At 46.8% G+C, this 13,703-nt stretch overlaps 1 protein-coding gene across 3 annotated transcripts in view; it reads left to right on the top strand.

Moving 5' to 3' along the window:
- Positions 1-13,703, top strand: part of rttn (rotatin) — a 53,861-nt gene that overhangs the window by 9,139 nt on the left and 31,019 nt on the right. For all 3 annotated transcript variants that reach the window (XR_009936327.1, XM_062520750.1, XM_062520749.1), the window contains exons 14-26: positions 554-680; positions 767-892; positions 1,208-1,324; positions 1,864-2,003; positions 3,131-3,302; positions 3,781-3,880; positions 4,312-4,400; positions 5,969-6,086; positions 7,573-7,672; positions 8,841-8,912; positions 9,599-9,790; positions 11,847-12,086; positions 12,687-12,837. Coding sequence is in view for 2 of the 3 variants with exons in the window: in XM_062520750.1 (XP_062376734.1) it covers positions 554-680; positions 767-892; positions 1,208-1,324; positions 1,864-2,003; positions 3,131-3,302; positions 3,781-3,880; positions 4,312-4,400; positions 5,969-6,086; positions 7,573-7,672; positions 8,841-8,912; positions 9,599-9,790; positions 11,847-12,086; positions 12,687-12,837 (1,744 nt within the window). In the remaining variant the exon portion in view is untranslated. The remainder of the gene's footprint in view (positions 1-553; positions 681-766; positions 893-1,207; positions 1,325-1,863; positions 2,004-3,130; positions 3,303-3,780; positions 3,881-4,311; positions 4,401-5,968; positions 6,087-7,572; positions 7,673-8,840; positions 8,913-9,598; positions 9,791-11,846; positions 12,087-12,686; positions 12,838-13,703) is intronic.

Raw genomic sequence — 13,703 nt, 5'->3', positions numbered from 1 at the left:
GTCTGATCTGTAACGGGGGTCGGGTGAGAGGCGGCCTGTGTTGTGGAAACTGGACAGCGCCGTGGCAACAGTGTAGCCAGGTTACCTCAGATTGATAGAGGGTGATGTCACAGGCCTGGTTTAGCAGAAAACAAATTCCTCACAACAATAGCATAATAATTCAATAATGAAGGTCCTGTTTGTCAATAGGAAAATAAGGAATGAAGCCTTCAAATTGTAGTATCAATTTGTTGGTTTATAGATTTAATTTAGTCAAAAATGAACTTTGCATCAGTGGAGAGAACTTGATCTGCCTTGTATTGACTGCCATCTCTGCTAATTGATTTTGGCTCATCATTAAAGAGCGAGAAGAGACATGTAATCGAACAAGTGCCTATCACTGGCCTCTCTGCGGAGAGAAATATTTGATTACAAGCACAGCCACAACCACATTGCTATGCCACTTTTTCTCCTGGAGTGCAAATTGCTATTGATGTATGTGCCATTGCTTGTGCAGTTAAGTCACTTCGGATGAGAGCAAGTAAGTAAATGTGGCTTTGAACGTGTCCCACAGGTGGAAGTTTGCTCAGGCAAGCCCCATGCTCCGATCTCAAAGTCAGGAAGTTTACCTGAAGCTCCTGTCTCACCCCCTACTATCTGTCAAGACGGAATGTTACACCTGGACCCTCAACATTGTCAAGGTAACCCTGCTGAGCACATCCTATTCAAATGTCCTTACGTTAACCAATCAGAAGGCCATAACGAATTGTTGATGTGAATCTGACAGGAGTGCCTTGGCGTTCAGAACGTGGCGAAGCCTGTGTCGTCGGTGAGCAGCGGCGTCCATTTTGTCCTCCACGCCCGAGTCCTTTACGAGATCTGCACGTTCGGCCTTCAGGACCAAGCAGGGAAGGTATGATCGCCGCACTCTACATCCCCCCCCAAAGTGTCTGCCGTGACACGACGCACATGACTGTGACACGCCTTGTAAACAAGGACACACTGAAGGGTTCTTTATGCTATGTGTTTAAAAAGAAAAAAAAAGACGACGCAGGCACTTTCTATGTAATACGATGTCGAGGTCACGCTAAGCCAATATTTGACATTGGTGGATGCCACACATATGTTGTGCCGCGCGTGAGGCGTTCTGGCACGTCAGGTACGGATGACGGAGCACCCGCGAGCGCCATTCTCGCCGCCATCAATTTGGTTTATGTGCCGCCCACAGGTGAAGTCGGCTGCCAAGGATATCCTCCTGTACCTGCTCAAAGGGAGATTGATGATGACAGCCGCGACTTGGAGCAAACTTAATGAGGCTCTTTACCCGGTCATCCCCGTCTTACAGGTAGGCGCTGCCTCCACTCAAGCCTGGTGTGTACCAGCTGTGCAGGAGGAGGGGAGATCTCAATGCTGCCATTAGCATATATTGTATCGCTTGTCTTGCAAGGGATGGAGAGATACTACATTTTAGTTTTAAGCAGTGTGTTTATCTGTGTTCTCCAATTAAATAAGTAATGCAGACCTTGCTCATATAAAGTTCATAAATTCAGACTGGGTTAGATTGAGCTCTGGTAATATAAATGGGAAAAAAAAAAACATTAAAAAAATCCCAATAAAAGAGAAAGGTCATCAAAATTGATTACATTTTGCCAAGTGCGCTCTGTAATTGGACCGTCATTACAGAGGAGATGCGGAGAAGCACTTGTGCACACCCCTCCATGCATATTTATTCAATGTCGAGCTCAGCCAGCTCTCGGTGGGCCTCTGTTGTTGGGAGACACTCTAAATCAAGTCTTTGTGCGTGTGTGTGCGCCTGTGTTGGTGTGTCTCTATCTGTGTGTGTGCGTCTGTGTGTGTGCGTGCGTGTGTCTGTGTGTGTTCTAGAGTTATGCCGGCAGTGATGATGCCTTGGGAAACTGTATCCTGCTGATAAGTGAACCATCAGGCGAGGCGGGCGTTGGGATGAGTTCACATGCCGCCAAGCTACGTGCTGCACTCCGACTGCTGTTCTCCAAGCACCAGGCGTGAGTGTGTGTGTGTGTGTGTGTCTGTATGTGCACGTGCATTTGTGGGTGTGTATTAGTGAGGTGTGTGTGTGTGTGTGTGTGTGTGTGTGTGTGTGGTGTGTGTATGTGTGTGTGTGTGTGTGTGTGTGTGTGTGTGTGTGTGTGTGTGTGTGTGTGTGGTGTGTGTATGTGTGTGTGTGTGTGTGTGTGTGTGTGTGTGTGTGTGTGTGTGTGTGTGTGTGCTGTGCCAAGTTCATTACTTGACAGAAACACTTTAATTAAGTTTAATATGCTGGTGTGAGAGGCCTCCCATGGTGCCCATAAATGTTTGTCATCCCTCTCACTCTCAGCGCACACTGGCATTGATCTGGCAGTAACTCCCCTGAATGGGTAGAATCTCAACCCACCGATGAACTATTTTAGGACTGGAGGCTAGTGAGCGGTACACTGGAGCCCAGTCAAACTCCCAAAATGTTGGCCTCAAGCCAGCCAGAGATCTGTGACTATATGGTTACTCACAAACTACACGTTTCAGTCTGCTGCGGTTGTTTTGCTCACACTGTTTGACTGCTCACACTGCAAGAGGAACGCCAAAAATGTTTCACATGCCAGAAATCCACTTAGGTTAGACGGGAGCTGGAACGTTAATTGTGATGTCTCGGGCGTTGTGAGCCTGCTCAAATAACACAACGGATCATACAGTAATTCGGCCTGGATCCAACTGATTTGGGGCTAAAATCGCACCAAAAATCACAGTGTGTCCTTGGCATAAGTAATGGGCTTTGTAGCATGTAGCTACAAAGCGTTGCCATGATGAAGTTTTAGGATGTGGATGTGATAGAATCGTTGGGAATGATATGGTATTCACCATGCTCTATGTTCAGCATCATTACCAATTCATTCAAGGGAAAATGTCCTGTGTTAATTAAAATGGGTACCCTTCATAAAGCAACGTTATTTATAATGTGAATACTCATGGCTGAAACACCGATGCCATTCAGATTGATCATTATGATCATATTGATCATAAAAATGCCAATATCAGAATATAGATGGAAACTCAAGAAGCATTCTCCATCAAATGGTTCTTCATATTGGCTTTGTATTGGTGACTGATGACTTTGCCCGTGTGTGTTTGTGTTCAGAGTGCGAGCGGCAGCCGTGCAGCACCTGATCCCCCACCTGACGGGTGCTGAAGGGGCCAGCAGCTCTCGGCCTGCCCTGGAGAGCAGCGTCATGTCCCAGCTGCCCTCCCTCTACCTGCTGAGCCAGGCCGTGGACCTCCGGCTCGACACCACCGACAAGTCCTTCCTCAAGGTAAACACGGATGCGTGGACAGCTCCCTCTCTGTCCGCCGCCGCCGCTGTAGTTTCCACAAGGTGTAGCTCAAACTGGTCATTCCTGTGAGTGCTGACAACTTACACTCACACTGGCTGGTACCACTAGTAGGTGCTGCAGAGTCTGTTTTGTGAAGGATTGACCGGTCAGAGAGGCCATGCCAGAGGCCTTGACTGACCGGTCACAGAATAGACTTTGGGGCCCTTGTGGTGCCAACCACTGCTTACTATCAGGTGCCAATACCAGATAATGACCAGACTGAACCACTGCCCTCGCAGGTATGGCTACATGAATGCATATGGGCATGCTACTCACTGTAATGTGTGTATTGTACAGTATATGGTCTTCTCACACCCACATGTGGAGTTAGACGAATATAATTGAATGCATCCTTGCATACTTACCCCTTTTAAATACAGTGTACTCTTTATATGCTTATGTGTTGCCCTATTCCCAGGTGGACTCTGTGAATAAACTCTACAACATCTTCACCTCCGAGACGGTTGACCTGGTTCTCAGGAGGTCTGCCGTAGAGCAGCTGGTGGTCATTCTACAGGGTAAGATACCAGTACCTCCCCCAAACCCCTAATAATATCCCCCCAAAACACACCTCAACCTATAGTGACCTCGTCTGAACCTGCTGGTTGGGATGCGGAGAGACTTGTAACTCCTCCCTGAGGGGGGTGAACAGTCTGTGGTTGGGGTGGGAACAGTCTTTGATGATGCTCTGTGCCTTATGCAAACAACCCTGGATGGCCTCGATGGAGGGGAGTGAGGAACCAGTGATGGTTATTTTTCACCACCCTCTGATGGATGGTTTTCACCACCCTCTGCAGTGCAGAGCAGTTGCCATACCATACTGTGCCCATACTGGCTGTGCTACCACTGTTCCACCATGCCGCACCATTCTAATTAAGAAAATAAAAGTTAACAAGGTCTCATAACGCGTTGTACTGTACATTGAGTGGCAATGCTCTTGTGTTTCCAGACACAGCGATGCACGCGGCCCTGAAGAGCCTTGGAGTCGGCGAGAAAGTGATCAGCGTCGTCAGTGACATTGTGCACAACGCCACGAAGGTACAACTGGATAGCTCCAGTTGTACCAGTACCTCTGTTTGTTTTGTTTATCTAATTTAGTTTTTATTTCATTACCTCTTTTTTTTTGTTTGTTTGGCTGAAGTATAAAGCCCATCCCACCAGCTGTTGGGTGAAGTCTGCGAGCCATGTGTTTGCATAGTCTCACATTACTCAAACGAGAAAGTGTCCGTGCTCTCATTTGTTTAGGGCGTAAGCAAAACAGTAATTTCATTCCAATTTGCTGCGCTGAGCAATCTTTCCATCACGGCTTGGGATTTAAGTCGAAGGATGCCAAGCGGTTGAGGAGGGAAAAAAAAAAACAAAACAAAAAAAAATTAACAACATAAACAAAAACCTCCTAAACGAAAACTTGTATTTTTTCTTGCTGGCTGCAGGCACTTTCTCCATGTCAGGGCAAGCGTAATGGGAGTTAATGGTGTCAGACTCTTAATTTGTCACCTCTTGTCTAAGGAGTGCCTCCCCAGGCCGTGCCTGATAATTATGTTCCGTTCAGACGAGGAAAAAGAACGAGAGGGGGGAAAAATGTGAGTACCGCTAATTAAAAAGATGTGAGACACAGGCCGCGGTGAAATGAGCCATGTTTGGGTTGTCGCGCTGCATAACAAGTCGAGTGTATTCCATTTGATTTCTTAGCACTGATTAACGCCTGTCTTTTCACCCGTTTAGCACGTCAGTGGTTGGCTGTGATCGCGATACAACCCCAGACACATATAATTGTTCAGGAACAATATTAGTCAAGAGGGGGTGTGTGTGTGTGTGTGTGTGTGTGTGTGTGTGCGTGCATGTGTGTGCGTGTCTGTGTGTCCTTGTGTAAATCTGTCACAGAATATCCTTGCAGCGATCTCAGTTCTTAGAATGTTCTGGTTAACATATACCATTTGGTGACGGTGGCACAGTTCCTCGGTTGTGCATAATTGGCCATCCCCAGCCTTGCCTCAGATCTGCAATATGAATTCTGATTCGCAGTTTGCAGTGAGCCTTATAAATGCTGACCTCTGTTGTGGTGGTGGCCTTTGCCTCTTGTCAAAGCAGCTTATCCCACACCTTTATAACGCTTGTCCCAAGCAATGTGTTGAGAAATGCCCTCTAGCAACATATTGCTCTAATATGCACAAACCCCAGAACACACCAAGCTAAGTGTGACGCATGGGTGGTCACATGTGAGCGCTAACCGACGCTACCCTTCATACCTGCCAGTTACAGTATGAGTAGGTAATTTATGACTTTGTTTATGGAGAACAAAGACACACACACACACACACACACACACATTTACACACACCCTCACCACACCTCCTATACCTGTGCCAGTAATGTGTGTGTGTGTGTGTGTGTGTGTGTGTGTGTGTGTGTGTGTGTGTGTGTGTGTGTGTGTGTGTGTGTGTGTGTGTGTGTGTGTGTGTGTGTGTGTGTGTGTGTGTGTGTGTGTGTGTGTGTGTGTGTGTGTGTGTGTGTGTGTGTGTGTGTGTGTGTGTGTGTGTGTGTGTGTGTGTGTGTGTGTGTGTGTGTGTGTGTGTGTGTGTGTGTGTGTGTGTGTGTGTGTGCAGAACACAGACTGCCTGCTGGAGCCGAGCCTGGCGGTGCTGAGGAAGCTGGTGTACGCAGACCCCACCCTGCGCCACAGCCTGGCACAGCAGCCCCCCCTCCTGCTCACTCTGCTCAGAGGTAGGCTGCACTCAAACAACACACACACACACACACACACACGCGCCTTCACATGGCCACGGACACAATGGCAGATGTCAGGCACTCAGCTATCCAAAATCATACAGTATGTATGGAGAGGCATATGGATCAGTACATGATATCTAGACATAAAGGTAGACTGATGGCTACACCTGTTTGTTTCACTCACACGCAATCATGTGCACATTTCCACCGTTAGACTCACGATAAATGGGTAGAGGGAGGCCGATAACAACACCTTCTCAACTCACTCAAAGATACACACACACACTCAGTGGGCAATCCTACTGCACCCATCCCATAGAGAGGGAGGAATGGAGGGAGGCATGTTTGTGACATACTGTAGGCATACCTGCAATGAGTAATGTTGAGACGGTGCATAACTGTATGAGGAAAAAAAGAAAATCAAAGACAACCTCAAAGGCAGTGACGAGGAAAGCAGAAAGTACTTTAGAGGTTGGAAAGGAAATAAATGTAGATTTCCAGCGCAGTGCCGTCTGTTGTTGCCTCACATTCTGTTGTGCTGAGTTCTGTTCGCATTATCCCTCATATCTAAGTGGGCCGATTGCAGACAGATTACATTATGTTTCCATCTGGCCGTTTGGAATACGCACGCACCCTCCGCAGCTTCCAGGTTGAGCTCTGGCAACAAATTTATCCTCCGCACATATGGATCAGATTGGATCAATGGGACCGAGGTGGAAAATTGGATCAATGACAGATCTCCTAATGCCTTTGACAATCGGCACAAACAAAACTGTCCGTCTATTTTTGTAGGCAGTGTTTTGCCCAAACGGGGTGACTTTGATGACTGTGATGCCGTATGTTATTCCCCCCGGACTGGATGAAAGTGGCGCTCACTCACTCTCTCGTTATTTGAGAGCGATGAAACATCTGCGTTGGAGCAAATGTTTTGCTTTCGGGAGTACCTGGCTTCCGTGCCGTCCACTCTAGGCAACACCTGCGTCGTCCCACTCGAGGCAGTGAATGACCCCCCTGGAGAACGCTTCCCCACTACAGTGGAAAAGCCTGCCCCGTGAGAAGCCTCTTCTCCTCCTCCTCCTCCTCCTCCTCCTCCTCCTCCTCCTCCTCCTCCTCCAGACCTTTTAGAGAAGCACGTTGAGCTGCCTCTGAGGACTCTGGATTTATAGCCCCGCTCTCAACCACCTGAGGAAGAAGAGCAAAGAGAGAGTCTGTGTGTGTGTGTGCGCGCGTGTGTGCATGTGTGCATGTGTGTGTGTGTGTGTGTGTGTGTGTGTGTATGTATGTGTGTGTGTGTGTGCATGCGCACGTTTGTGTGTGTGTGTGTGTGTGTGAGGGAGAGTCTGTGTGTGCGCTCACAGTGCACACGCCTGTGTGTGTGAAGAGGATATTGCCTTTGATTGGTTGCCATTTACTTGAGAGTGTTGTCGTTTGTCTTCCTGTTGTGCGTGTCCGTGTGTGTGATTGCGTGACGTGGTCCCAGCCTCGTTGATTCTGAAGGAGGCCGCTGAGGGAGGCGTGGTGGAGGTCGCCGCTCTGATGGCCTTACTGCTCTTTGATGAAATCGCCACAGTGGACGTGTGGTAAGCGCCTGCACTTTGCCATTTATCATCCAGACACACATACACTCTCACACAATGGCCTAGGTAGGTAGACACACACACAAACACACACTCACATAGCCACACTCACATGTAAAAGAAAACTTGAAACCATTCGATCTTGATTTTGCAATTCACACTTTCACTTTTATTACATGGAATATCGGTTAAAAGAAGAATAATAACTACAGCAAATGGGAGAATTCTGACTTTACCCACTTCTGTAACATTTGGCAGTGTTTTCCTTTACTCGTTTTTTTAGTCCAAATCATCTGTGTATTTCTCTCGTTCTCCCCCAGTGTATCCGTTTAATCAAAGTTTCAGAGTGTTGGCAGCTAAAGCCGTGCCCTTGTCATTCTGCCATACTCCTCTGAGCTGCGGCGCTGCATTCAGTCAGGAAGACTCCATTAATGGCAGCGTTGCCTCGGCGCAGTCTTGACAGACTGAGACTCGAGACAGTCCCCGTCAACGACTTGAGAACCAGAGGAAGCGAACACCTGAAATCTTAGACGAGAGCGTTTTTTTAGATTCTGTCAGACAAATTGTTTGCAAACAATCACAAGTGTCTCTCCCATGTTGGACTTTCTAGTCTTTGGTATGTTTTCTTACTCCCATCGATTCAACGTGTTCTTGAAGCATTTCATCAGTAAAATGCCCGAAGTGGGAGATGCAGAGATACAAGTGTTTCATCAGTATAGTGATAGTCATGTCTTTGAAGATTAATTGCGGATGTACTTAAAAAACTGTGGAATGTGGTGAATGGTGAACAGGTTTCTGTGTGTGTGTGTGTGTGTGTGTGTGTGTGTGTGTGTGTGTGTGTGTGTGTGTGTGTGTGTGTGTGTGTGTGTGTGTGTGTGTGTGTGTGTGTGTGTGTGTGTGTGTGTGTGTGTGTGTGTGTGTGTGTGTGTGTGTGTGTGTGTGTGTGTGTGTGTGTGTGTGTGTGTGTGTGTGTGTGTTTGGGTGTGTGTGTGTGTGTCTGAGTGAGCGAGTGTGTGAAAAAGCCATCTCATCCTTTGTTCAATACAGCCTGTCATCTGACGCAAAGCGTTGGCAATATGAGATGTGGCTTTGGCACCGGATAGCTCAGATGCTAATTTATTTGTTTGTTTGTTTGTTTGTTTGTTTGTTGTTGCCTCCTCGTCTTCATCAGGACGGACAGAGCAGATGGCAGTCCTGAGACAAGCCTGTCTTCGTTTTCTCTCCCTGTCTCTGTCATCCGCAGGTAACACGCCCCCATCCCATAATATCCCATTCCGCTGCTACTCCTGGTAATGGATATGTCTGCTGCACCTAGACACACAGACTTCCTGAACGTTCATTTATTTACACATAAGAAAGCATTGTACGGCCATGCAAATAGCTTTTGGTGCTTTTGCACTAAATACTTTGTATACAGTTCAAACAGGCATATACAGTGCTATGCAAAAGTCTTGAGCAACAATTCAATTCGTTGTTTTAGCAATGTTATGATGACCATATATATATATATATATATATATATATGTATATATTGTGTCATCCTCTTTTTTTAGAATACAGGCAGAAGAAGCATACAAGTGTTTTATGCATCCATTAGATTAGTTGTTTTTGCAGTGTTAAAATGGTGTTATCGTCTTGAGAGGGGGAAGCTGTTGACGTGTAGTTTGAATTGAGGAGATTTAATGCTTTTATTCTTTTTCCAGAACAGTGCTACAGTAGGTACGGTAGATGGTTAGATTATAGAGGGGTCGCTGGATAGAGAGAGAGGAAATTTTGGGAAAAATGTGTAAAGTATACAGTACTGTACATGTTATCAGGATGTGGGCGTAAAGCAATTACCTATATAATGGAAGTCAGCTTTCTCTACCTGTTAAGCCAGAAGTTTGTACAAGATCTGGACTGAGCGGCCTGGTGTCTGTCCTCCCTCAGGTACAATCTCCCGTTCCAACCTGCGTCCCATCACGTGGTCAGTCCCTACTGCTGTGTGCTGCCCCCCTACGCTGACCTGGTGAGCCTGAAGCCGGCCTGGCACATGCTGCAGCTGGCCTGGAACAGAGCGTGGCATTCTGGGATAGATAACCTCCTGGAGGAGCGGAGGGGAAATGGGAGCGATGTTCCCAAGTAAGAGAGACCGGCCTGCTTGTCACGTACATTTTCAGTGTGTAGCGTGGCGTGTATAGTGCATTTGTGTGAGTGTGTGCATTGTGTGAGCGTGTTAGTGTTTTTTACTGTGTGTGTGTGTGTGTGTGTGTGTGTGTGTGTGTGTGTGTGTGTGTGTGTGTGTGTGTGTGTGTGTGTGTGTGTGTGTGTGTGTGTGTGTGTGTGTGTGTGTGTGTGTGTGTGTGTGTGTTTGTGCCTGTGCCTGTGCCTACTTGCTAGTGATTGTGTTTGTGTATGTACATGTATGTATTTCTTTGTTTGTGTTACCACCTGACTGTGCATCTTCAGGTGTATACTATTCTAAGTAGGAAATGTACTGGTCAACACTCAGTCTCCTGCCACAGTTCCCCAACTCGGTCACCCCTGTGTCCTGTCCTTCTGTCCTCGTTGGGTCATGTGTCCTTCCGCAGGGGCCCTTCCCAAAGTTAACCAAGTCTCCCAGCGTGTTTAAATGAGCCGTCGCCAGGGAGAAGCCTCATAAGAGCAGCATCTGCTGCTAATCTGTCTTCATTTGCCACTGATGTGACGTAATATAAACAAATGGCTCTCACTAGCATTCACTCTTTAATGCAATTAAGCCGAGAGAGCTCTCCAGACACAGAAGGTCTCTACACGTTAGGCATTGTTTCCTGTCAAAAGTCATTAGCTGCAGAGTGAGTGAAAGTGGGTCTTATTTTTTCCCTCGCACTCCTTCCTTTTTTTTTCCCTGCTGTGTGAAGCAACAGAGGCCTCCTTCGTTGGAGAGGCACTTATTTTTTTGTTATTGTCTCCCACCGCGCACTAAAAGTTCAGGAGACATCTCTTTGAACTGGATCGTCTTTTTTTTCCCCACTCCGCTTTTTTTCCTGTCTTATTCACGGAGGCTGCTGCCACGGCAGACGCCATTGTTTTTATTTTGCAGCTGAATGTTTTTAAACGCGGAGTGAAATTCTCTGGTGGAAAGCTTGTCTGTCTCTTTCATGATGAATTGTATTTTTGTGCTATGTGTGTGTGTGCGCGCACTTGTGTATGTGTTTGAGAGAAAGAGAATCCAAAAACTACCAAAGTCTGTCTGTCTTCCATGGGAAGTTTTCCAAAAGCGCCCACGTCAGCTCACTCAGGTGTCTGACAAAAAAAAACAAAGCCAAACAAAACGATAAACGCAAACAAAAAAAAGGACAAAGAGAACATTCCAGAGAAAGAGGTCATTTCCTTACGCCACTGCAGTTCAGTCGACCATCTTGAAAAGAACCCACACAGGAAGAGGTCAAGGGGGTTTGATCTGTCTGTCGACATCTTTGCTCTCTCTTGATGGCTCCGAGATGGACGAAAGCAAACCACCAATAGAGATCAATAGTGTGATCAATGTTGTGGCCTTTCTGATGCTGCGCTGTCTCCTCTCCTTCCCCTTTGAGGTTTCATGGTGGAAAAAAAACCCTCCTTAGAAGAAGGTCAATATTGTTACGTTGGTCCCTTCTGATCTTGCTTCAAACATCTTTCCTCTTCCTTAAAGGCTCCATTGCAAAAAAAATAAAATAAATAATAATAATAATATGGGCGTGTTGGAAGTAAGTGGCTTAGTGGCATACCTGGGTAAGATACCTCGCTAAGCATAGCCATTTTGTTAAATGATCCAAATGTAGAGCACTTTGAGCTGTACTGTGTATGACAAGTGCGATACAAATGCTTATTATTATTATTACTGTTATTATTATTGGGAGTCATAAGGTATCATCCTTTGGCTTGGCCTTGTTAGGCATGTGAGGAAAAAGTGCAAAAAATACACAGAAAGAATCTTCCTCTTCTGATCAGTGTCATGTTCAAAAGAAATCACATGCTACTGTATTGTCCTCCTATTGATCTGTCATCATCAGTTCTTGTTATTCTAAGGTGTCATGGCGGGCCTGGTGACGTTGGCCATTCAGGGTGTACTCCTGAGGGTCAGGCAGGGGGACAAAAAGCTATACAAAGAGATATCATTTCTTCTCAGCATGGCCACTTCCTGATCAGTCATCATCATCGTTCCTTGTTCCGTCAGGTTCCATGGCGACCTCGTATTGTCGGCCACTCAGTGCGTTCTGCTGAGGGTCAGTCACATCAGACAGGGGCTGCAGGACTGTGTCCAGGCCGTGCTGACTGCCAGCTGCCACGGTCAGGCAGGGCTAGCCCTGGCCAGGATGAGGCTGTACCTGCTGACCGACCAGCTGGCCCTCAAGCAGCGGGCCCACAACAGCCGGGCCCTGCTCAGGGGACTCAGCTGGCACCAGGCCCTGGAGAGGTGAGCACCTCTTGACCTGGACAGGGTCCCAGAACCAGTGGTGGGCTCTTGGGTTAACGCTAGGCTAATTTCTTTATCCTTGTTTAGGGACATTCTTTGGGTCAGAATAGAGTTGACCATTATGTAAAGATGTTGGTTATTAGTTTGGTGGTTACTCTGGAGTGATAGGTTTGACCACACTGCTCTGCCTGTGCATTTTTAACTTGCACTGTATTATACATACAGTGCAAGTTATATATCATACAATTTGACACTGCTCTTGCTGTCATACATCGGAATAAATAAAAGGGGCAGCCTACGGTATGTCTATGTTAGACCTAATATGATCCATCGCTATGTTAACAAAGAATTAAAACCAACTTAATAATTACCAGTAATGAATGTATTGCAATGTGGTAAACAGTGAAGAGCAGTTAGAACATTGCACGAGGAGCATATTGTGAAAGCATATGAAATATATTATATGATGTATAGTTTTAATTGTCAATTAGGTGTACATTACTCCGTAACAATCACTTCATTTGAATTGTAAAATTAACTTTGTGTTAGCGCCCTATAGGCAGATCAAGTGTAATGTGGGCTCTGAATTCCACCGGGCAGGTTTCTGCAGGTGCAGCCGGCGTGTGCCGAGGACGAGAGGCTTCTGGGGGAGATCGTGGCCTTCCTCAGCGCCTTCTTCAGCCAGCACTGCCCCGAGTCCGCCCCGGACGACCCTGACCTCCGCTGGATCCTCCAGCTCCTCCTCAAACAGGTGAAGGGTCCTCAGATAGCATCCACACAAAGCCGTCGCTGCGCTCTGAAACGCTCTGAAGATCAGTCATCTCCAGTGGCTTGCACCACGCAATGGTAGTCTACGCTCACACCAGAGTTCACTATTTGAACCTTAATAACTACGACTACCAATACTGTTTTGACAAATACTATATTTTGGGCTAATCCCAGTAACCAGCGCAGTGTAAATGGCTTAGTTTCTGAAAGGGAAACTAGCATCACTGCGCTCTGAAGCCTTATTGTGTCAAATGGATTGCACCGTACTTCACTGTTCTGTTGTTGCATTGAGCAAAGCATACCGCAAGCTTCCTCTCAAACCACTGTCAAGAGGTCAATATTGTTGAACTTTAACCACGGCGCTCTGTGGTGGATGCTGTTTACGCACAACGCTGTATCTGAAAGGGCCTTTCCTCTCCATCGCATCCCCCCCAACCATCGACAATCCCCGCACCTCGTCGTGAGGAGCTTCGTCTGGTGGGCTTTTTGATTACTCTGGGCACTCCCCGCCATCCTAGAACAATAAAACGCCCAGTCTGCTGCTGTAATTGGGTTTAGCTTTTTATACCCACCTCTCCCAAGCAGCAGAGACTGTTTATTTAATACGCAGGGGGAATAAATCACGCCGCCAAACCATGCGAGCACATTAACGTCCCATTACAGCAGAAAAGAAAGAGCCATGTTTACGGTTTTGCTTTTTTTGTTTTGTTATTTTCTCTCTAATTTATTTATTGTCACTACTCTGTGTGTTGTCTCTGTTTTCATTTCCCTGCTAAGTTAATTCCTCTCCCTTCCTCCCCCTCTATCTCTCTCCCCCCTCTTCCCCCCCCCCCTCTCTCTCTCTCTCTC

Source organism: Sardina pilchardus, chromosome 19 (assembly GCF_963854185.1).
Source record: "Sardina pilchardus chromosome 19, fSarPil1.1, whole genome shotgun sequence".
NCBI classification, from domain to species: Eukaryota; Metazoa; Chordata; class Actinopteri; order Clupeiformes; family Clupeidae; genus Sardina; species Sardina pilchardus.
This window is presented reverse-complemented; position numbering and strand designations above follow the sequence as displayed.